General features: G+C 50.5%; 9 protein-coding genes across 9 annotated transcripts; 5 read left to right on the top strand and 4 right to left on the bottom strand.

The window, feature by feature from the left end:
• Nucleotides 1–939: 939 nt before the first annotated feature.
• Nucleotides 940–1,978, top strand: N7468_006814 (putative mitochondrial dicarboxylate carrier protein; the record flags this gene model as incomplete). The annotated part of the gene is made up of 2 exons (XM_058476110.1): nucleotides 940–1,877; nucleotides 1,930–1,978. 2 exons carry the CDS (start codon nucleotides 940–942, stop codon nucleotides 1,976–1,978), a joined length of 987 nt encoding a protein of 328 aa, XP_058329000.1.
• A 1,256-nt stretch (nucleotides 1,979–3,234) lies between these two features.
• On the bottom strand, nucleotides 3,235–4,968 carry N7468_006815 (DUF895 domain membrane protein; the record flags this gene model as incomplete). The annotated part of the gene is made up of 4 exons (XM_058476111.1): nucleotides 3,235–3,544; nucleotides 3,607–4,232; nucleotides 4,299–4,625; nucleotides 4,705–4,968. The coding sequence occupies 4 exons, from the start codon at nucleotides 4,966–4,968 to the stop codon at nucleotides 3,235–3,237; spliced, it is 1,527 nt and encodes a 508-aa protein (XP_058329001.1).
• Nucleotides 4,969–5,951: 983 nt separating this feature from the next.
• On the bottom strand, nucleotides 5,952–7,591 carry N7468_006816 (SUMO ligase MMS21; the record flags this gene model as incomplete). The annotated part of the gene is made up of 2 exons (XM_058476112.1): nucleotides 5,952–6,669; nucleotides 6,729–7,591. The coding sequence occupies 2 exons, from the start codon at nucleotides 7,589–7,591 to the stop codon at nucleotides 5,952–5,954; spliced, it is 1,581 nt and encodes a 526-aa protein (XP_058329002.1).
• Nucleotides 7,592–7,799: 208 nt separating this feature from the next.
• On the bottom strand, nucleotides 7,800–9,525 carry abd1 (mRNA (guanine-N7)-methyltransferase; the record flags this gene model as incomplete). Its single annotated transcript, XM_058476113.1, has 3 exons — nucleotides 7,800–7,834; nucleotides 7,886–8,052; nucleotides 8,111–9,525. 3 exons carry the CDS (start codon nucleotides 9,523–9,525, stop codon nucleotides 7,800–7,802), a joined length of 1,617 nt encoding a protein of 538 aa, XP_058329003.1.
• Nucleotides 9,526–11,859: 2,334 nt separating this feature from the next.
• N7468_006818 (bZIP transcription factor) lies at nucleotides 11,860–12,450 on the top strand (the record flags this gene model as incomplete). Its single annotated transcript, XM_058476114.1, has 1 exon — nucleotides 11,860–12,450. The coding sequence occupies one exon, from the start codon at nucleotides 11,860–11,862 to the stop codon at nucleotides 12,448–12,450; it is 591 nt and encodes a 196-aa protein (XP_058329004.1).
• Nucleotides 12,451–13,458: 1,008 nt separating this feature from the next.
• Nucleotides 13,459–14,787, top strand: N7468_006819 (2,3-butanediol dehydrogenase; the record flags this gene model as incomplete). The annotated part of the gene is made up of 5 exons (XM_058476115.1): nucleotides 13,459–13,545; nucleotides 13,623–13,656; nucleotides 13,736–13,984; nucleotides 14,037–14,603; nucleotides 14,660–14,787. 5 exons carry the CDS (start codon nucleotides 13,459–13,461, stop codon nucleotides 14,785–14,787), a joined length of 1,065 nt encoding a protein of 354 aa, XP_058329005.1.
• A 649-nt stretch (nucleotides 14,788–15,436) lies between these two features.
• Nucleotides 15,437–16,139, top strand: N7468_006820 (uncharacterized protein; the record flags this gene model as incomplete). Its single annotated transcript, XM_058476116.1, has 3 exons — nucleotides 15,437–15,543; nucleotides 15,596–15,725; nucleotides 15,897–16,139. The coding sequence occupies 3 exons, from the start codon at nucleotides 15,437–15,439 to the stop codon at nucleotides 16,137–16,139; spliced, it is 480 nt and encodes a 159-aa protein (XP_058329006.1).
• A 2,353-nt stretch (nucleotides 16,140–18,492) lies between these two features.
• On the top strand, nucleotides 18,493–19,441 carry N7468_006821 (SDR family NAD(P)-dependent oxidoreductase; the record flags this gene model as incomplete). Its single annotated transcript, XM_058476117.1, has 2 exons — nucleotides 18,493–18,553; nucleotides 18,615–19,441. 2 exons carry the CDS (start codon nucleotides 18,493–18,495, stop codon nucleotides 19,439–19,441), a joined length of 888 nt encoding a protein of 295 aa, XP_058329007.1.
• A 316-nt stretch (nucleotides 19,442–19,757) lies between these two features.
• Nucleotides 19,758–21,100, bottom strand: N7468_006822 (uncharacterized protein; the record flags this gene model as incomplete). Its single annotated transcript, XM_058476118.1, has 3 exons — nucleotides 19,758–20,687; nucleotides 20,767–20,910; nucleotides 20,975–21,100. The coding sequence occupies 3 exons, from the start codon at nucleotides 21,098–21,100 to the stop codon at nucleotides 19,758–19,760; spliced, it is 1,200 nt and encodes a 399-aa protein (XP_058329008.1).
• Nucleotides 21,101–21,578: the final 478 nt, after the last annotated feature.

The following is a 21,578-nucleotide window of genomic DNA, read 5'->3' on the forward strand; positions in this document are numbered from 1 at the left end:
TTAGTCGTGGAGGCGCAGAATACAAGGGCATGGGTTTCATCTGCGTCGCTTGCAGAAAGCGCTTAGTGATGTCAAGTGGGGTTCCGGCTTTAGCTCGTGGGTACCCATTTGACACTTAATGCGCTAGAAGGAGTCTGGGGTTGCCCCCCACCAGTAGTAGATATTCGACTGACAAGAATGGCGTTGCATCCTCTAGAGCAGGAGAACAGGCCTTTGTATAACCTGCCTTGCATAGCCTATTCCCCTCATCTGCCTGCGCATGCGTGGGACAAGCTTTAACCCCCGCATTCGGGCCAAGAATACCGCGATCCCCATGCTTGCTTGTTAATGCCCGCTTGTCGCAGCGCTGATTGGCCTCGTGGTTCCCGGGGGGGTTTCGTAGTGGAGACTGGAGATCCTCAGGCTGTCAATCTCCCCAGACCCTGGCAGTCCGACAATCCCAGCTGTAGGATCTCGGCAATGACGGAACTCAGGCTCGGCCGTTCACGGGTGGATCGAGATGTTGCGTGAAATAAACGTGGGTCATACAATGACATCGTCGCCCAGGATGGCACAGGGCTAGATTGTGGTATATAGACATGACCCCTCCCATTGACCTTCCCCGCAGTATACATTTCTGGTGTTCCTAGATAGAAGACTCCTGCAACCTTCTGGAACCGAGTTTCGACGTCATCAGTTCCCAAGGTTAGCACCCGCAGCAGACTTCCGTGATTTCTGCATCCGAAGACTTGATCAAAATCTGTTGACGCGTAACGCGATCCCAGTCTCGCTGCTCAAACTTTCAGCATCTCCGCTCGTGGACTCGTGGTGGGTGTCTTCCAATGCTCCCCTCCGTCATACTCCTCATCTGCCACGACTTTCCTCTGGGGTCCTACGGGCTACGCTCTGATCTCTCCTGCTAACGCAAATCCCCCAGACCCAGGCACAACCCTACCAGCGATGGCATCCAATTCAATCAAGGAGACGGCCAATAACGCCGCATCGTCCGCCAAACAAGCCTCTAAGAATAAGCGGATCTCAGACCTCCTACACCACCCGTGGACGCGCGCCGCCCTCCCCTTCGTCAATGGCGGCGTGGCCGGAATGACCGCGACAGTGGTCATCCAGCCTGTCGACATGGTCAAGGTCCGTCTCCAGCTCGCCGGCGAAGGTGCAAAGACCGGCCCTCGCCCATCAGCTTTCGGCATTACCCGCGAGATCATCACGTCCGGCAAAGTGCTCGATCTATATACGGGTCTCTCCGCCGGCCTTCTTCGCCAGGCTGTCTACACGACTGCCCGACTGGGCTTTTTCGACACCTTCATGAAGGCTCTGAACGCGAACGCCGAGTCCGCCAACCGCAAGGTCACTTTTGCCGAGCGCGCCGCTGCCGGTCTCTCCGCTGGCGGTATTGCGGCCATGATCGGCAACCCGGCCGACCTGGCCCTGGTCCGGATGCAAAGCGATGGCCTCAAGCCCGCTGCCGCGCGCGCGAACTACCGCTCCGTCTTCGATGCGCTGGTCCGTATCCCTCGGGCCGAAGGCATCGGCGCCCTCTGGTCTGGTGCCCTGCCCACCGTCATCCGTGCGATGGCCCTGAATATGGGCCAGTTGACCTTCTTCGCAGAGTCCAAGGCGCAGCTGAAGCAGCACACGAACCTATCGGTGCAGAACCAGACTTTTGCGGCGTCGGCGATCGCGGGCTTCTTCGCGAGTTTCCTGTCGCTGCCGTTCGACTTCATCAAGACCCGTCTGCAGAAGCAGCAGAAGGATCCCAAGACCGGCCAGTTGCCGTACAAGGGCGTCTTGGATTGTGCACGCAAGGTTGTTGCGGAGGAGGGCTGGTTGCGCTTCTATCGTGGTTTCGGCACGTATTATGTGCGAATCGCCCCTCACGCGTTAGTTCCTCCCCGTCGCTCCACTTAGACCCACTGCTAACAAGATCGACAGCATGGTTACGCTCATTGTCGCCGATTATCTTAACCTCATCACCAAGTAGAATTGGCCTGGCCTGAAGATTCTGTGTTTTGTTTGAATTCGGTGGCTCTGGCTTTCCTGTTGGGCATTACTTTTTCTTTCTCTCTTGTTTTCCACAAGATCACATCTTACGACTCTGCGACATCCCGCCAAAACCTGCCTCGAGTTCCCAGCGATCGTCGACGTTTTTGCTCTAATTACGGCACATTTTTCCAAGAAATTTCCAGCGGGCTACGTCACCCCCGGGGCCCCTATTGCTCACTGTTGTACGCGGACCTCTGCATAGATGTGTCTACCTGATTCCAATCCCCGGGTCGCGTATCGGGGGGGATTTTGTCTCACATCAAGTTTTGCGCTGGTGGGCTTTGTTGGTTATACCTCCCTCGCTGATTTATCGTTTCTCGCCGAGGTATCCTGGTCGCCAATCGGTGTCCTTGGTAACAGATTCCCTCGGAGGAATCGGACGCCGCGGGAAACGAAATTTACGAATCGTGCACGGGGATTGCCGTCACGTTGCTCTTGTTGCTCTTGTTGCTCTTGTTTCTTTTTTCTTTGTTTTTCTTATTTTTTAATATCCTTTGCTTGTGCGAATACCCTACACAATATCCACTTATCCTGTGTCTCCTATGTTTTTTGGGCCGTCCCTAGGCTGGCTCCATGCGGGCGTTAAATGGACTCATTATTATTAGCTCGGGTAGCTTCTTTTGTAAGCTAGGTACTCGAATCAATCTCAAGAACCTCCAATCAGCCCGGAAGAAGAATCTCCTTAGTATTTTGCCATGTGTTAGGAGGTGTTCTATGTATTCGCTGTTTCCATGGGGGATACTTGCCTTCGGTGGCTCATAGCACTGACTCACCGACCTTGCATATTCTAATATCATGGATGAGAGACGCTTCACATACTCTTCGAAAATTTAATAGGAGAGCGGCATTCAAGTTTCGTGGGTATGAGTCATGATTCATATTCCTTCTTTGAGTTTCTTTAGGCCTACCTTCTCCCCAACATAAGTATCGTGTCAACATAAAGTTAGCGAGAAAGGCCCTAACAGGAGTAATTTTGTCCATGAAACATATGAAGGTAAGAAATTCGATCCAAGTAAAAGAAAAGCAGACCACCTGAATTTCGGCGGACACACAAAAAAAAGGGTGTATCAAATGCAGACAGGTGCAGGAAACCAAAGCCGGAAAAAACACGCATTAACAGAGCCGCCCAGCGTAACCCAAGAGAACATTAAATCGCGTTATGTACTGCGAGAAAGGAATCTTTCGTATGCAGTCTTAAATGGCCTCGGGGCCGACGCGTTTGGTCTCGAGCGCACCAGGAACAAAGACGTCTTCGATGGTCTCGTCTGTGCCCTTCAGATCCTCCTCGATGGGGACGCTGTCCTTGATACGGAACCAGATCAATGGAAAGGCGCATAGCAGAGATGCCATCAGGAGGCCCCAATTGCTGGCAAATATGGTCATGTAAGAAACGTTGTGGTCATCCAGGCTCCAGCTGACGGCGGAACCGGCGGCCTGGAAGCCCTTGTACAGACCGGCCAAGTTGGCGAGCTTGCGACCGGAGTTACCCAGAGCACCCATGATCCTAGAGATAAAGTTAGATATCTGGCTTTCAAATGGTTGGGAATAAGAAAAGTGAAGACATACCAGTAGACAATTCCCTGCCACACAGCATCATAGAGGCCGTAGAAGAAGTAAAGGAACATAGGGCCCGCGTATCCAGAGTGGGTCCAATCCCAAGCAACGAAGTCCGAGCCCTTGCCAACGTCCTGGCGGTCATACCTCTTCTGCCAAGCATAGCCACCGCCCCAGATCACAAGCGTGAGGGAGGTCAAGACAACGAATGCAATCTTGGCACGGATACTACGGCGAACCCGTTCAATATCCAGCAAAGGACCGATGATAACGGCAGCGACAATCTGGGCAAACCAGTACAGAAAGTTGTTGAGGGCACGGGTCCGGACATTGAAGTAAGCGGCGTTGACGGCGTTCTGCTGGTAGGTGTAAAACCAGTTCGAGGACCAGAACATGGGGAAAAGGAGGATGACCATCGGCTCCGTTCTAATGGTCTGATACAGACCAATGAGCTCGGTCTTCCAGCTAGGGTTCTTCATCACGATGACTCGGGAGCCGTCGGGGCGAATAATTTTGTCCGCATCGCAGACAAAAAGACCCAGAATTGCACCAAAAAACATGAGAACAATGAAGGCGATGTAAGTGCCGTCGTTGACGTTGCCTGCCGTGGTATGATGAATGTTCTGGCCGAGAGGGATCTATTTAAAAGATAATGATGTCAGCAAACTCGTAGTTTCCAGCGGGCGGGCCGGAGAGGATCTTACCAAAGCTCCAATGCAAGCGCCGATGTTGAAGATGGCCCAGAACCACATAAAGTAATGGCCCTTGCGCGCTTCCAAAGGATAAGACATCATGATCGCACCCTGTCCGGTCCACAGACAGCCGGCGGTAAGACCGAGCCAGGCACCGGCGAAGACATTGAATCCATGGATACCGGGGGTCGTATTGAAATGGACCTGCACGAGAAGACTGATTGCATAAAGACAGTATCCTGTGCCTCCGAAAGCCAGCGCGTAGCGCACGCCAATACGATTGACAATAGTTCCGGCAAAGATACCAACCACGGCAAAGGTACTGTAAAGAGCGATGTTCTGCCGAAAGACGAAGAAAAGCGCGGTCAGCAGGGGGCGACAGAGAGTAAAGCTTCACCTCATTTGTCAAATTACTTACCATCTGATCCGCAACATGCGGATCCTTAAGACCACCTCCACCGAGACCCGATAATGCGTTGAACATACCCGGGCACATGAAGCAAACGAAGGCTACCAAGCCCAACTGGAAAGCGGGCGAGGCGTACCACATGCGGTGCTTGCCAATCCCGAACGACTTGTACATCCAACCAGCAGGGCGGGCAATTTCGCCGTGAGAATCATGCTGGGCGATCTCAGCGCTGAACTCGGCGGACTTCTCGCCCGTGTTCGTGACTTCTGCCATGGCGATCAGCAGTAGGAAGTGAAGACGGTTAGCGTGGGGCGACTTCGAGAAAGGTGGAGGAGTGGGGAAAAGAAAGAAGGGAAAGACCGGGGAAGTAAGAGCAATTTGAAGGCAGCTTCCCTCGTCCCAGGGAAAAAAAAAAGAGTTGACAGATAAAATACAACCACGAGGCAGGGTAACATCCGACAGCAGCTAAACCTTAGCTTAGCTTAGTCTGGAATTTGCGGGGGCAACTCGTTTGATTGGTGGCGTTGCTGGCCATCTCCGCTTTGATAGCAGAGTTACACTACGATTTGCTTACTCGATGCTGCAGCAGGCGTCCTCGTACCGGAACCCGAGCTTCTTGGGGGGTGTATTATCATGCGCTTAAGTGGCGCCTCAAGTAGCATTTCTCGTATACTAGCTACGATGGCGTGTCCCCAATCCCCAGTCTCCTGTTCTCGTCCTTCCGAGTAGTTGGTATCTTGTCTCGTGATGTTTCCCAAAGTGGTATTTGCCAGATCCTCGCGTTGCATGGACGTCTGAGTCCCAACGTTAGCCCCTGATCTGGTCAGCTCCGGCTGACCGTGGACCCCATCGTCTGGAGCCCAGCTCCCTCAGGAAATTCGCAGAGATCGGACGCCTGTTTCCAGTTGGTAGCGAGTGTGGAGAAACCACGAATAGGGGAACAGGGGGGGTGGCCGCACTAGCCCCATTCCCGCCTAGCGTTATCTCCCGCACTGAAACACCGTTCCATCTATTTTTTTCCCCATCGATCGACTTGTATTAGAAAACCCGAGGGCTCAAGTAGGTAGTAATAAGAAGATGAAACCTCGCAGATGGAACGTGGCTTTTGATCTCTCTTCTTGTACTGGGTACATGTGCGTTGACAGTCGAACTGCCTATCAATAGATAAGGCCACCCATCTGGCAACACTTATCTGCCACTTTTGCCACGTTATCTTGGTTTATCTGCCCATCCGTCTCCGTAAGCGTAACCGTGCCTCATTCTTCGTTGTCGTCGTCGTCGTCCTCCTCGTCCTCGTCACTATCTGTAGCCTCTTCTTCGCTATCTGTAGCCACAGACAGTGCCTCTTGGGTCATTGGTTCCGTTTTGACCCGCGGTTCATCTGACTCATCTGCATCCAGGTCCACATCTACATCCATCTCGTCTGCGTCCACGGCATCACTGGTCAGGGTAACCCGGTTCGGATCATCCAAGTCGTCGGCATCGTGCAGATGCTCTTCAGCCTCCCGCTGCGCCTTCTGAGCCCGCTGGACTTTCAAAACCAACGCCGGGTTGCTATGCAGGTCTGCCGCCGTGAACACCGTATCACACTCGGGGCATTTAATTGATCTCAGGCGCCTTCTTCCTTGGCCCGGGCCAGGTGCGACGGTCGTCGGGCTGCGCGATATCATGCTCATGATAGCCTCTCGCTCGAAGCTATGTGGGCATTTACCGCTTGTCACAGGGTCCTCGAACATACGCTGGGTAAGCGGGCAAACAAGGGACTCCCTCTCCCGCTCAATTGCAATGTCGTCCGACTCTGCAGGAGATGGTTCTCGATTGCGCGTTGAGCGTGTCCGCTGGGCAGATGCATTAGGATCTTCTCGTCCTTCAAACCATGTAGACGAGTGTGGAAGAGGCGGAACATGATCAGCTGGGAACTTGGACTCATGCACAACTCTGTAGAAACCGACGTAGTCGTTATGCCCCGTGTACCTGAATCAACCAAATTAGCGAGTGTTTCACGGCATCTGCAACGAACCAATAATCCTTACTTTTGGGTCATCGAGAGGGAATCCCATTTCTCAATTTCTCGGCCCAGCCCAGCAACAAACCTGCGGCTGGGCGGATTCTGCGCATTCAGCTCCCTAGCCTCGCGCTCGGGCGTAGTCTCATAGTCTCCATCCTGCTCATCATCCTCGTCGTCGGTTCCTCCACCGCTATGTCGTGGTCTCCTCCGCGCGCTTCGGGTTTGCCGCGGTTGCGTCTGTGCCTGAGCTTCTTCCCTCGACATCTGCTCAACAGCGTCCTCTAATGCTTGCAGCCGGCTCTCTGTATCAATGACTTTGCGCATCCTCTCTTCCATGATTCCCCTTAGAGATTCAACTTTTTGTTCCATCCCAGTCAGCCGCTGCTGCTCCTCCAGGAGAGCTTCGTCCCGGTCGGCAGCTATGTTTTCTTCATCGCTCCCTGCACGCCGTCGGGCGTTGATTTTGTCCTTTTCCCTTTCATAGCGTACTTGTGCATCGCATAGGCGATCGCCAATTTGCCCCACTGACTCGGTGAGTTTCTCGGCGGCGCTTTTAATGTGTGTTTTGAGGTCTTTCAGTTCCCGGGACGAGAGGAGGGTGGCAAGTCGGCGCTGCTGTTCGGCATCCAGCGGTGCCTCTGGTGCTTCGTAGGGAGGTAGTGCTGGAATGTTGATGGAAGGTGTGTATTGGGCATGGGCTAAGGCGCGTCCGTGTCGTTGTGACGGCGTTGCGGACGCCATCGTGGAAGGTGATTCGATCTCGAGGTGAGTCCTTGTTTGGGTGAGTCCTTGTTTGGCCTTTCTACTTGAACACCGAGTGCGCGAAGAGATACCGGTGGACTCGGATGGCGAGGTTCTTTTGTCAATGCTGCTCAAAGAAGAACGCATCGAGTTCAAACCGCGTCGCGACCCGCGCTAGTCCCGTTCTGGAATGATTGGGCTGATAAGGCTTATCGTATGCAGATCTTCTGATACTGATGCTTCTGGGATTTTAACTAGTCAGCTACTGGGCTGGGAGGGCCTAGTGGTGGACTGTAAGTCTAGTTTTAGTGGTAACCCTATGTAGTAATTCTATGCAAAAGTTTGTCGCAGCACATTAGACCTTGTAAAAACAGAATGCATGGTAAAAGCCTGGAAGAATTAGCAACACGAGTGACGAGCTAGAGATCGGCAAATACTCACTGACGGCTTCCTTCTCTTCGTCAGTCATGGTAAGTTGGCCCGTCATTCGGTCACGAACACCCATGCGTTCACTCAATGGTCCAAGTTCGCGATGATTCTTCTCGTCTTCCCAAATATCCAAAAAGGGTTTGCGGTATTGGAGTTCCAGATTGTAGTCCTCCGTGAGCCTAACAGGAGAATCATATTAGAATAATGGAACCAAAACAGCCAATGCTCAATACTCACGCTCGGAAGGCTTCCCAGGGAACAACGTATTCAGGAACCTCTTCCACAGCCTCCTTCATGAAGTACGTATACCTCCAGCCGAACGGCGGCCGAAAAATACCGTCTTCAGGGGTGTCACCTGGGAATCGGACCTGGTAGATATCATTGCCCCATGTGACTCTCTCCTCCTCTTCCACTTCTCCATCTTCAGGAGCCTCTGTTGCAGAAGCTTTCGCCGCCTCGTGTTGCTTCCGGCGTTGGTGAAACTCCTTCACTTTGCTGATGATCACGTCGGAGTTAGGACACACTCCAATGAACCGACCCCCCTTCTTCAAACTTCCAGCGACATTGCTCAGCATCTGTCGTGCCTTTTCCTCGCTCTCAAATGCATAGTGGATGGCGAACATCGAGGTGACGACGTCAAATCCACCACCGCCCCATCGCGAAGCCATCATCGACCCACCAGGCCCAGCATTGGCATCAAATCCAACCTGCTGGACAATTTGTACATCACCCAGGGACTCGCCAAAACAATCCTTCGGGTAGAACTCCGCGTGGAACAGATTCGGCGGCGGTCTGCGCCCCCGCTGCCCCCGCCCAGACCGCATAGTGGCATACCGATCTCTAGCCTGCTCAACCGAGATATTGGCCGGATCAAGCCCAACATAGAGATCCACCTTCTGCGGAGCAAGCTGCCACTTGCCTAGGTCGCCACCCTTCCCGCAGCCCAGGTCCAGAACAAGTAGCTTATTCTCGTGCGCCGGGGGCGGGCCCATGCTGTCGTCCGCCCAGTCCTTGGGGTCGTCGAATTGCGCGCTGAAGTCCTCATCGGGTGAGAACTTCTGGATGAGAGTGCTCTTCACCCAATTATTGAAGCTGCGCAGCCCCTTGATCTTGCTCTCTGTTTTGCGCCATTCACGCCCACGCTCCGGGACGGCATTGTAGTGCTGCCGCACCACGTCCGAGACACCCTGACTTCGCGCGTACCGGGCCGCATCTTCCTCCTCGGCTCGTTCTCGTTCTTCCTGGCGGCGGCGCATTGTCTGTGCATCGACAATGCCCATTCGTGCTCCACCGCCGGGTCTTTTGCGTTGTCGAGGGGCTTCATCGGCGGGAGGGGACCGAGGCTGGAGGGGGGAGCGAGAGCGACGCTGGGCTTCTCCGTTTCTGTTCGGGCTGCGAGATCTTTGGCGTCGTGAGAAGACTGACTCTGGGGGTGTGCGGCCGCGCTTGCGGGCTTGATGGCGCTCTTGCATTCTTTGTCGTTTTGAGGAGAGGCCTGGGACACTTTGCGGGGGCTCTGAGGGGGTGTTGCGGCCATCGGGCCCTGGGCGTCGCTCTCCTGAGCTGGCATTGTGCTCCGAGGAGGATCCGTTTCTGGATGCATCCTGCGCTCCGTCTGTGGACGGTCTGTGGTTGGAGTTTGAGGACTCCATGGTGGATGGAGAAAGGCCTTTGGAGGTGATGAAGGGCACTAAAGAGAAGATGTTTCAGATCTTGCTTTTTGTGTCTTTATGTGGCAGAGATTCGTCCGAATAACGACGAAACGAGATCACCCCAAATGTCAAGAGAGTAAGTGACCGTAGGGAAGAGTTATTGCATGGAGCTCCGGGGTGCGGGTCCGAGTTCGCAGTCAGAGCTAGATGGACCAATCAGAAGCCATCAGTAGATGGACCAATCAGAAGCCATCAGTACCACCAGTAGAACTCGCCAGTATTCACTTTTCGAAGAACAACTTTCGCTGTTTAAGATGTTGATAGTATTAGCATGCAGCGATTTTTTGTCAAATTATCAAGTGCACATGTACCTTGATCTCTGGATGAGAGGACTTCAGGCCAGCATTGTATCTCTTTGGGTCACGTATATATATCTATCTACAGGTAAAAAGTTTTACTCCAGGGTTCGCGGGTTACAAGTTACTTCAATATCAAGTCCAAGACGCAACTTGAATGCTCCACGGGTATCAACTGTGGGTAATCATTGGTCTCGACTCGTGCAGCCAATATAACCACGGCGGCCGAAAATCCACTAATAGGTACCCCTTCTGAGTCCAAAATTACACTTCACGATTTCACAACTCTGGATATGATCATATTATGTATGTGGGACTTAGCTGGGTGAATATCAGCCCATTGAGAGAGAATTGGTGAACCCAGGTACCACGCACAAGCTTGAACTTTGAAACTTTAGATTATGTACAGTGTATATCACGATCTTGATGCTGAACCATAGTTGAAGTTCCCTTGTTGGATTCAATGGCTGTCCTCTTCAGGTTGCCTGGTGAGCATGTTAATCCTGAGTATGTCGCATCCTAATGAACGAAAACTCACGAGACTGTGATAGTAGCCTGGCTTGTGAGGTGTTCAAGCTCAAATTGGTCGAGATCCCGTCCGAGTGAGGTAATACATGATGATGGCTGTGATTGTGTCTCAAGCCATCGAATGACATTCATGGGCTTTAAAGGGTTGCTCTTAACATAGAAACAGAGAAGTTGCTCATCAAAACAATGAGTACACTGGGGCCGAACTTGGTCACACGAGACTCCCCAGTCGTGACAGGCCTTACAGTCCCCAGGTCGGGGGGAGAGAGGCTGGCTATTTGAAGCCTGTGAATCATCTTCCCCCTCGCTGGGCCATATCAGTTGAGATAGGCGGCGGGAAAGTTTGAACGGAAACGGCATATAGAAATTGGTCGGAAAGTGCTTGATAATGCCGAGTGGGCTGAGGAGAAAGTTCATTTTGAACCGGACTTGAACCTGCCATGGGAGATCGGATTGCTGGAATTCGACTGCCAAGGATGGTCCCCTCGCAAAAGGAAATAGACAGCAATGATGGGTGGGGAGCGCGGTCCACCCCGCAAATCAGTGCTCTATTTATAATAAGGAGCAAGGCCGCATCTTCCAGCCTTGAAAGCTTCACGTTCAGTAGTCTCAACTAGCAGTATATATGCTTTGCGAAAACTTAGGAAAAAGAACCAATTCTTGGAAGCGATCTCGGAGTTGACCTGAGGTACGCTCGGCCTTCGGAGAAGACGCGGCCGAAGCCTTTGCTGTGCTGTAGGTGGAAGAGGAGTCTAGGCTATTCGTATCATTTCCTGAATGTATCCAGTCTGCTGAAAACCCAGTGGGCTGGGATTGCAAAAAGACCGAACGTTCGAGCCATAAACTGCTTCAGTGGACCCGGAATGTCGTGACGTAGTAGAACATATCAGTTATTTTCCAAGATAAGTGATGCCAACGGATACTGAGAGTGAGATGATTGGCGGGTGATTTTTCCCAACCAATCAAGGAAGCCAATTCGGCCCCATATGTTACCCCACGGCCCCACAGGCCGTCATAAAGCTGTCCCGCAGCTGCGCTTTTGGCCACCACAATTTCGAAATGCCGTCTCATCCCCCACCACCCCGCGATCAAATGCAAGGATTAGAGCCGGGTTGAGAGCCCTGAGTGGTAGGAAACCGTTTCCGCACACGAAGTAACTGATCGACCATGAGAGTTCTCAGGGTACCTTATCGGTCCTCCTGCAGCCAATATCTGCCCTTGCAACATGGAAGGGCAAGATGAGCAGCTTAGATGCGGTCCACTGGCTACCAGTAGGAATTGGATTCCTTGATTCCTTAGGTACCTGGGTCGACAACATAGATGCTTCCCTGGGACAGCTTGGTAGATCATGACGTGTATAAACTCATCCCCATCCCTATAATATCAGGACCGCCACTGCGGTGATGTCTGGCAGCAGGTTGTTCTTCGGACATCGAATACAATCACCAAAATGGCTGCACTCGGCACTCCATTCCAACTTCAACCAGCGAGCAATGCCCCGGTTGGTGCGGCCATCAGCCCGGTCAACCAGCCACTTCCTGAATGGCTCCTCCACTTGAGCTCTGGTCAAAAGAGCATCAGATCACCTCCAATGCCTCCATTGCCTACCAGAAACCGCCGCAGATCGTCGACAAAGCGAATCTCTCGTGAATCCGTCCATCCCGAAAGAGCAAGGCACCTCGAACGAAACCGGATCGCCGCCAATAAATGCCGAATGAAGAAAAAGGAAGACCAGGAGCAGATGATGCAGCTGATGAACAGAGAGTCTGAGAGGCGGGAGTCCCTCATTTCAGAAGCCAACTCTTTGCGGAATGAGGTCTGGCAATTGAAAAACAGCTTGTTTGCGCATGCGGAATGCGGCGATGGAGAAATCTTGCAATGGCTGCAGAGAATGACACAGGATGCCTTCTCGGAATACCGAAAACCTTCAAGCTTTTCGTCTGATTCCTCAGCGCAAGTCACCGACTCCTTGCCGGACATTTGTACAGAGGGGCTTGAGGTGCCCGAGGGCGCTCTGTTTGACGATTTGATCAACTTATGAACGAAACTATGACATGGATGTATCTATCCGAATAATCAAAATGACTCGAAGCCCCGGACTTCCCTCTGCAGGACATTTCTAGCGTCAAATCTAGTATGCATTCAAAACAGGAATCTAAAGAAAGGAAAACGAAGGAAAGGAGAGTAAAGAAGGGAAGAAGAGCATAATCTGTATTCTTTAAACATCGAATCAAGTAAAACCATAGATTACCCGGGGCCTTCTCATGCCCCAGTTCAACGGAGGTGTCGATCAGAATCTGATAGTGCCCTACAGGGCTGATCACGATGATGGTCAATTCCTTATCCTGTGAGATGCGACCGGCAAAATGTGGACTTTTTTTTTTGCCTCATGACGGATACTATTTCCTAGCAGAAGTGGATTCAACTGCATGTGACATAGAAATCCCCTCTCCCGTGTGGATCCTTATACTCGAGCTCGTCGACATGGAATTGGAGGCAAGGTGGCGCCTCTCGCATCATCTTGTGTAATTGCATTGCGTGTCTGCAGGGATGACTTTGTTAAACGCATTGTGTGTGGGTTGGCCAAGAAGTCACACAGACTCGGGCTAATTGTAGACCCACAGGCAAGTGCCTCTATGGAGGGTAGGTTACGATCACTAGTCCTTCCGAGTCCCTTGGATACCGACGGTGCGGACTTTACCCATGGTTGGGGCTTGAGGAGCTTTATCTGGTTTGATAACATTACCAGAACAAAGTCGAACTACCTAAAGTTCCCGGGATTATCTCGAATGATCATTATGAAATCACGAATCCATGTGTGTTTTGACCCCTTGTTCAAATTTGAGGTACTTTCCCTTGCCGTAAATCATTGGCTGTCTCGAACTTGATAAGGACGTCACAGATTCCGGGGGAAGACTACATGACGTCAAAGGATTCTCTCTACATTTCAGTAGCTATAAGACCGCATGAACAACACGATTGCTTCATAACTTGCTGGACTACTCACGATTTTTATAAGGAAAAGAACCCTTTAATGCAGTTTTTCAAGATGCCATCTGCTGTCCGTTTCCACGGCCGCGGAGATATCCGCGTAGACCATCTGGAGGAACCAAAATGTGGAAGAGGCGAAATAAAGGTATCGAGAATATCAAAAGCTCTTATTCCGGGTCGACATTCGTGAGGCTCGTTGCTGATAATATGACGTGCCTGTAGTTAAAGCCAGCGTTCGCGGGGATCTGCGGGAGTGGTTAGTATCTGCCAAAGCTGCTTCCATGGTTTTACCTGCAGCCCTGGCCCAAATAATAAGCTTACTAAAATTATCACAGACCTTCATGAGTACACTGGCGGGCCTGTTTTAGTCCCCGAGGAGGAACACCCCTTGACACATCAAACATACCCCGTCACTCTGGGACATGAATTCAGCGGTACGATTGTTGCCGTGGGAGAAGGCGTAGAAGGATTCAGTCCCGGCCAAAGAGCCGTGGTGCGGCCGACTATCTACGACACGGAATGCTCCGCTTGCCGGGACGGGTGTGAACAATGCTGCACAAATATTGGGTTTATTGGGCTTAGTGGTTCGTTTCAACCACGATGTGATTGGATGAAAGAATTCTGACAGAAGCGCAGGGTATGGTGGAGGCATGTCCAGGTATATCGTTGCTCCAGCAGGGCATTTCTATGCGCTCCCGGATAGCATCTCGTTCGAGACTGCCGCTCTGATCGAGCCATTGGCTGTTGCATGGCATGCCGTCAATATATCACCTATGAAACCGGACAACAATGTCTTGGTCCTTGGGGGTGGGCCTATTGGAATTGCAATTATTCAAATCCTGAAGCTCAAGGGTGCAAAAAACATAATCCTGGTTGAATTGATGGAGAAACGCAAAAAGCTTGCAGAGACTTTTGGCGCTACACATACCCTCGATCCGCGCGAGGTGGACATCCCAAAAGAAGCACATGTCATCACAGAAGACAAGGGGGTGGACTTGGTCTTCGATACCGCCGGCATTCAAGGAGCGCTAAACGGAGTCATCCCTGCTTGCAAGGCACACGGGACCATCGTCAACATCGCAGTTTGGGAGAAGTCACCGAATGTGCAAGTGAATGATCTCATGTATCATGAGATCAATTACATGGGCGCGGCATTATATGACGAGAATGCGTTCACGGAGGTTATTGAAGCACTTGCTGAGGGTAAGTTTCACCCAAGTCAAAACGTGATGCCGGCAGCTTATACAAATACTCCACAGGGAAACTTCAGCCGCAAAAAATGATTTCATCTATAATCCATCTGTCCGATGCGGTTGAAAAGGGATTTCAAGAATTGATTGACCACCGGGACCAGCATTGCAAAATTTTGATTAATTCACAGGCTTGAAAGGCGTATACTTGTTGAAGCCTCACCGGACCATAGTTACGACCTTACACGAATTCCTTTTTTTTTCCCCCCGCACAATTTCATAAACTTCAAGCGTTCTGGCATTTTTCCATTCTTTAACTTCAGCTGCGCTCGAATGGGGCCTCCTATGAGTAGCGGGGAATTAAGTGGCTCGTACTTCGGGACTAAATCTTACGCACTGGACCCCAAATCTCTCGGCTCCACAGAGCTAGAGCAGGACTAGTGTAAGATCTGGACACGGGTTCCCCAAACCTTGGAGGTTTACGAGCCTGGTTGCATGAAAAAATCTGGAGAAGTGGGGCAAACTGACCTGAATTAGATACAAAATTGGAACAACTTCCGTCCCCGAAGAACTAGGCAGTATATGGAAGGAGAACGACCCTAAGACGGCCTCGCTTATTGGTGAAGTTGCAATAGCGGGTCGATAGAAACCGATACCCTGATTGGACTGGAAGAGATTCCCACCAGTAAGAAGTTGCTACTAGTACCCAACACATGCGATGCGGGCTATAAGAGAGTCGGGAGTATGGATAAAGAGGGCGGGTAGCTCGTAAAAACTCCGGCAAGGGAGGACTGAGGGGCAAGCTCATCGGGTCATTTTTTGACCTGGCTGGCGATATCTGCAATCATGGCGGCTTTCGTCTCGCAACATATCATGGGCACAGCTTTCGAGATCACCGAGAGATACAGCAATCTGAGATTGGGCAACATTGGAAATTTTGGTGTAACTTGGTAGTATTTTTGAATACCCCAAGCTTTCTGTGTATCGCTAACTGGGAGGACGTAGCTCAGCGTTCGACTCGATCCTCAATCAAACGGTATCCATCAAGAAAATAACGGCTCCGTTCGAATCCAGTACTCTTGCTAAAAGCGCGTATCGCGAGGTTCATCTGCTGAGCAAGCTACAACATGATAATGTACGGTTAATGTGAAATGGTAGAAGAACCGTCAAACTACGAGGCAGACTAACCCGGCTTTAGCTGATCCAAATGAGAGATGTATTCTTTTCGCCATCATCAGAAGATTTGTACTTCACAACCTCTATATCCCGACCGAGTAGCAAAAAGATCTAACCCCCTCTATCGCAGGTACATTGTGACGGATATTCCAATGACGCTTTTTCGCCCCTTGACACAGTTCCTTTCAAAGCCATTAGAAGACCAATATGCCCAATTCTTCAGTTATCAGATTATGGTATTAATATAAACCAAGGTCCATTGTCCCTCCTAGTACTGAAAATTGCTGAGTGGTTACTAGCGAGGGCTCAAATATATCCACTCTGCCGGCGTTCTTCATCGCGACCTCAAACCGAGCAATATTCTGATCAATGAGAACTGTGATTTGAAAATATGCGACTTTGGATTTGCCCGGGACAGGAGAATCAGATGACTGGTTATGTCACGACACGGCACTATCGAGCGCCGGAAGTCATGTTGACATGGCAGAGATATGACACTGCGGTGGATATGTGGAGTTTTGGGTGTATTTTGGCCGAAATGATCCTAGGGAAGCCTCTTTTCCCTGGGAAAAATCATATCGATCAGTTCACACTGATCGTTCAGCTCTTGGGTAAACCTCCACCGCAAGTTATGGAAAGAGTTCTTGGCAGGGGTGTCAGTATTTTTGGGCAAGTATTCATTTGTTATATGGCGCTAAAACTCACATAGACATTGAATGCCGTGGAATCGTTACCAGTGGCGGAATGCCGCTCGGTGGCATCTCATTTTGGAGATTCCAATCTCAAAGGTAATACCCTGCAATGACCCTTTTCATTGTACCTTCGGTACTGCGGAGTCGCTGATTTCAGTAGCTATTAACATGCTGGAAAGGCTCCTTGATTGGGATCCACAAGAACGAATGACGGCAGCAGATGGTCTGAGCGATCCTTACGTCTCCGATTTTCATGACTCAACAGATGAGCCTGCATGTAGCAGCATGATAGACTGGCCACCACTCAGTTCGAACTTGTCTTCGGAGGATTGGAGAACCTTGACGTGAGTCATTTTACCAGATAACGCTCATTCGCAATAACTAAAAAGAAGGATCAAAGGTACTCTGATGTCTTAGACTTTTATAAGTCGGGGTCTTGTGTCCAAGTCGGTAAGGAACACAAAAGTGGGCCTGAAAGGGGTGTGGACAGCAACTTAAGCGACGCGGAATTCTTCAGTCTTGTATAGGCTGAGATCTATGCTCTCTTGAGAAGCATAGTACCCATCCAAGTTGAAGGGACCATCGCATTCAGTGAGCTGATACAACCGACTGAACGCCAGAGGATCGAGAGGCAGACTTCTAGAGGGCTACATATTGAAATTCGCTTTGGATGTTTCGAAATTCAACAAAAAGCCAGGGCAGAGACCCATTCAAGTTTTATAGTTGACTAAGTTCGTCACTATCCAGACGGTTTGGATATTATTGCCGTCTAAGTATTTCTCAGCGCTAGCCTGATCGGGAGTTGAGTGAAATCGGCTGCAATGTTGGGCTTCCTACTCCTATTTAGATTGTAGATAGCGGAGCCCTGTATTCTAGTCCTCGTGCGACTAGCATCGCCCAAGCAACAATCAAGAGGCCGTCTGTCGCAGAACCCATGCCGATCACGTAGCTTCTAACGGCCGATTCCAATGTAGTAGTTACTAGCAAAGCTTCATTTCTTGGAATCTGTCAAAAGATTGCCCGAGACATTCTTCATTTTGGAGCGCGTGGTCTAGTTTTCAGAGACTGGGCATGTGGAAAGAAAATCGAAGGTTGACTCGGAGCTCGTTATGTTCTAGACCGAGGTGTAACTGACCATCACTAAGACTACGCGAATTCATATTGAAGTGGTCCAATTGCCTTTCATATAAAGGTGCTAATTCTGAAGATATATTATCGGTCTGCCTGCAAAGAATAAAGGTCGCAGTGAGGGGACTTAAGTCCCTGACGAAATAAATACGAAAGTTGCAAGTAGAGATATTGAAGGGATTTTGGCGAATCTGTCAATTGTCGCCCAGGCGTGCTGATGGCTGCTGACTCAGTTCTTCCATTTTGCCGAATTCACCGCTTTCCACTTTTACCCAGTTCGTCAGAACTATGCGTGCGTTTATTGTAGCCTCAGTATCTTAATCCCTTGGGAACACTCCGTCGCATTGGTGGCTGCATGACCGGACCATGACAATAAATGAGGTTTCATCCTGCCCGTCCATGGCAGTCGATAGGAGATCATTGGAGGGTCCCGAGCCGCTCAAATGCAAGTTGGATCTTCGACGTCATGCTGATCTCAGGACGCACCCTCCTACGGTCTCCAGATGCAAAAGTACAAACGTGGGGCGTGGAAATATTTCCAGTTATGACACGATTACACCTAACATTCTTGCGCCTACTAGTACAACAGCCGAGCAAAACAGGTTTCTATGTGTAACTCATTCTTACATCCTGCTTAACGCATGAAGGTGGGGGGCGAATGATGGGTTCTTCCATTTCCGTGATGTAGAGTGGTCAAACGATCGTAATATAAATACAGAGTCATCAACATCCCATTTCAATCCATTCAGCAAACAGCCACTCTGCAAGTTCACTCGTATGGGATCTACACTCCTCAGGCAGATAACTAAAAACTTGAGGTCTCCTACTTGCAAGCTCGCCTTCCAAAACTTTTCGCCATCGACACTCCCCAGATACTCGATACTCCCCAGATCCTACACCACCACTATGGCCGAAAAAAGCAACGAGAACTTTCAGATCCAGAAGCTCTTCAATGTTAAAGACAAAGGTAAGTGTTTAGTAATACTGAATCCTTCGCGAATTCCATCACGGCTGTCTGACTTTCATAGTTGCCCTCATCACCGGCGGTGGCTCCGGCATTGGGCTCATGGCCGCCCAGGCACTGGCTGTGAATGGAAGCAAAGTCTACATTACGGGCCGGACAAAAGAGAAGCTCGATCGAGTTGCTGAGATCTACAACAAGAACATCCCCGGTCAGATTATCCCCATCGTGGCCGATATCACGGACAAGGCCTCGATCGACGAACTTGTCAAGAACATTAGCTCTAAGGAATCATCTCTCGATATCCTGATCAACAACGCCGGTATTTCAACTGGCAGCCAGGACACCGAGCAAGAAGATCCCCACAAGCTTCGAAGGTCGCTCTTTGAAGATGACGCGGCCGACATCCAGGCCTGGGATGATACATTCCGCACCAATGTCACGCAGCTCTTTTTCACCACCACTGCATTCCTTCCACTCATCCAGAAAAGTACCGAGAAGCACCGCGGATGGTCCGGAACCGTCATCAATATCTCATCCATCTCGGGCATTGTGAAGGTCTCACAGCATCACTTCGCATACAACGCGTCCAAGGCTGCTGCAATTCATTTGACCAAGATGCTTGCACATGAAATCACCTCGTCTAGCTTGCGGATCCGTGTCAACAACATTGCCCCGGGTGTCTTCCCCAGCGAAATGACCGCCAAGCAGAGCGACGAGGCGCAGAAGAGCTCTCTGCCGAAAGAGCAATACGAGGGCAAGGTCCCTGCTGCCCGACCGGGTAAGGAGGAAGACATGGCGAGTGCGATCCTTTTCGCTACTACCAACCAGTATTTGAATGGCCAAACTGTTGTAGTGGATGGAGGATATGTATTGGCTGCAGGATCTCTTTAAAGTACTTTTATTAGTCAAAATGAGTTAATGAAAAAACTGAACCGTTCTCTACATATGACGAGTTTCTTCCCATGAAAAATACGAATCATGAAGCATGTCGAAGGTCTAGAAGATCATCGACAAATTAACGATATAAGAACAGTTTTACATTGTTAATAATGCGCGCGGGACGTATGCGAGATTTGGATTTGTAGATCATTGTTAACGGACACTTATACAGGAAATAGCTATTCTTAATTCACCCTTACACTACCACAGATGCCTATACTTTTAAGTTTATCCTGACTCGAAAATACGTTGATTGCGATCAACGGACTTAAAATGTAGCACACGATCTATAGATTGTCAAGCCGTCCGAGGTGGAAAACGACAGCTCAGCGTCTGGGCCCACGAAGAAGACATTTCCCTCGCTAATCTCAATGCGTTCGTTTTTCTTGGTATTGCGTAACTCTCCAGAGCCTTGAGTCACAATCAAGATACTGGGGGCCTGTAGCGGGATATGAGTCTCAGTTTGGCCAGCCGCCAGATCCAGACTCAGAACGTTGAACTCGCTGAAAGGTGGCATGTATGCTTTGGTTTTGCCATTCACGCCAATTGGGACCGACTTGGGCGGTAGATACGCATCCTTGGGCTGGTGAGGCTTGAAAGTAAGAGCTTCAGAGAACAGTTCAACGTTATCCCGAGCAGAGCGCGGACAGAACCCAACGTTGAGGACGTTGTCCGATCGAGCCATACACTCGAGAATGTCGCCCGAAAGGTAGGCGTGCATACTGTCGGCAGGAACACAGAGTGCCTCACCAGGCTCCAGGATCATATAGTTCATGAAGAGAACCGCGACAAGGTTGCCGTTGTCGAACTGTGAGTACTGCTCATTCAGTCGGCTCAAAAGGCCGGGAATGAAGTCATATTTCCCTAGGTCCGACTTGGGCAACTGTTGCAGCTGCTTGACGAGCTCAGAGACCTTCTCAGGCGACAGCTCCAACATGGTTTTGCAGAGGTCTCTCAGACTCTTATCATTGAGTTTCTGCCCGGGCGCAAAGGGCTGGAGAGGTTTCAATTGCACAATCTCGGACAACTCCTCCAGTGGCTTGAATCCAACAAACGATTCAAAACGAGACAAGGCAATCGCTATCTCAGGCTTATGATTGGAGTCACCGAATTCCTCGGGGTTCTTCTCATGCAAGCGCTCAGCCAGAGCCTTGTCTGGGTGGATCTGAAGCGGGAGTGCTTTTTGGAAGGAGAGGACCTGCGCGCATGCGATTAGCATTCTATGTACGCCCGTGAAGCTCAGAAGCAAGAAAATCAAGAAATATGTAGCGACATACCTTTGGCAAAAATGGAATATCCAGACCAAACTTTTCCTTCACCGCATCTCCCACAAGATGTGGGTTTTTTTTGAGATGGTCGAGGAGAAGCTCGCCATTGGAAGCCAGTCGAGAGGGGAGTGTAGGGTATGTCCCCATCCACATCTTCGCAAATCAGCTTATTTGTCCTAATAAAAGAGCGTGATACCGTGGAATTCATCCAACCAACCTCTGAGTATGTTTCCGAGTCTTTGAGCCCTGTTGCTCCGGGCATCTTAGACCACAAGCGTCCAGCGAGGGACTCCTTTCCAGGTTTCCCCCACGGGTCATGCTGGCCATTGAAGGTTAGTGACATGCTGCGATATGGTCTATGTCCTTGAAACCATGGTTCTTACCTTGCAATCACACTCGAGTCGAATTACCTCTGCCATTTTCCGTGAATCAGGATACTCGGTTCAGAATTATGCAAAGGTTGAAGGATAATCAGTCGGTTGAAATTCAGCGATAGATTATAGTATGCGACAGCGGTGGGTCGTAAAGTATTTCCGGCTGCCGTGGTTTTTCGTCATCCGGGGTTCATCGACTTTCATGCAAACAAGTTTCGGGTCGCTGATTGCCACGATCCGGGCCTTGGAGCCACGCGCTCTTGATTGGCGGAATAGCAGCGGAGGCTCCAGAGCCGCCATCAATACAAGCGTCATGTCAAGAAAAAGGACAGGGTATGTTATTGTAAGTCGTACCAAGAGGCAATACTAGGGGATTACTGTTGTGTCGCGTCATCATTACGGACGAACTGCAAACGCATATATTGCACGCCCGCGGGGAGCTTTCGT

The sequence above is a fragment of the Penicillium chermesinum genome, assembly GCF_028974085.1.
Source record: "Penicillium chermesinum strain IBT 19713 chromosome Unknown utg000005l:1.0-4115287.0:1.0-4118363.0, whole genome shotgun sequence".
In the NCBI taxonomy this organism is placed as follows: domain Eukaryota; kingdom Fungi; phylum Ascomycota; class Eurotiomycetes; order Eurotiales; family Aspergillaceae; genus Penicillium; species Penicillium chermesinum.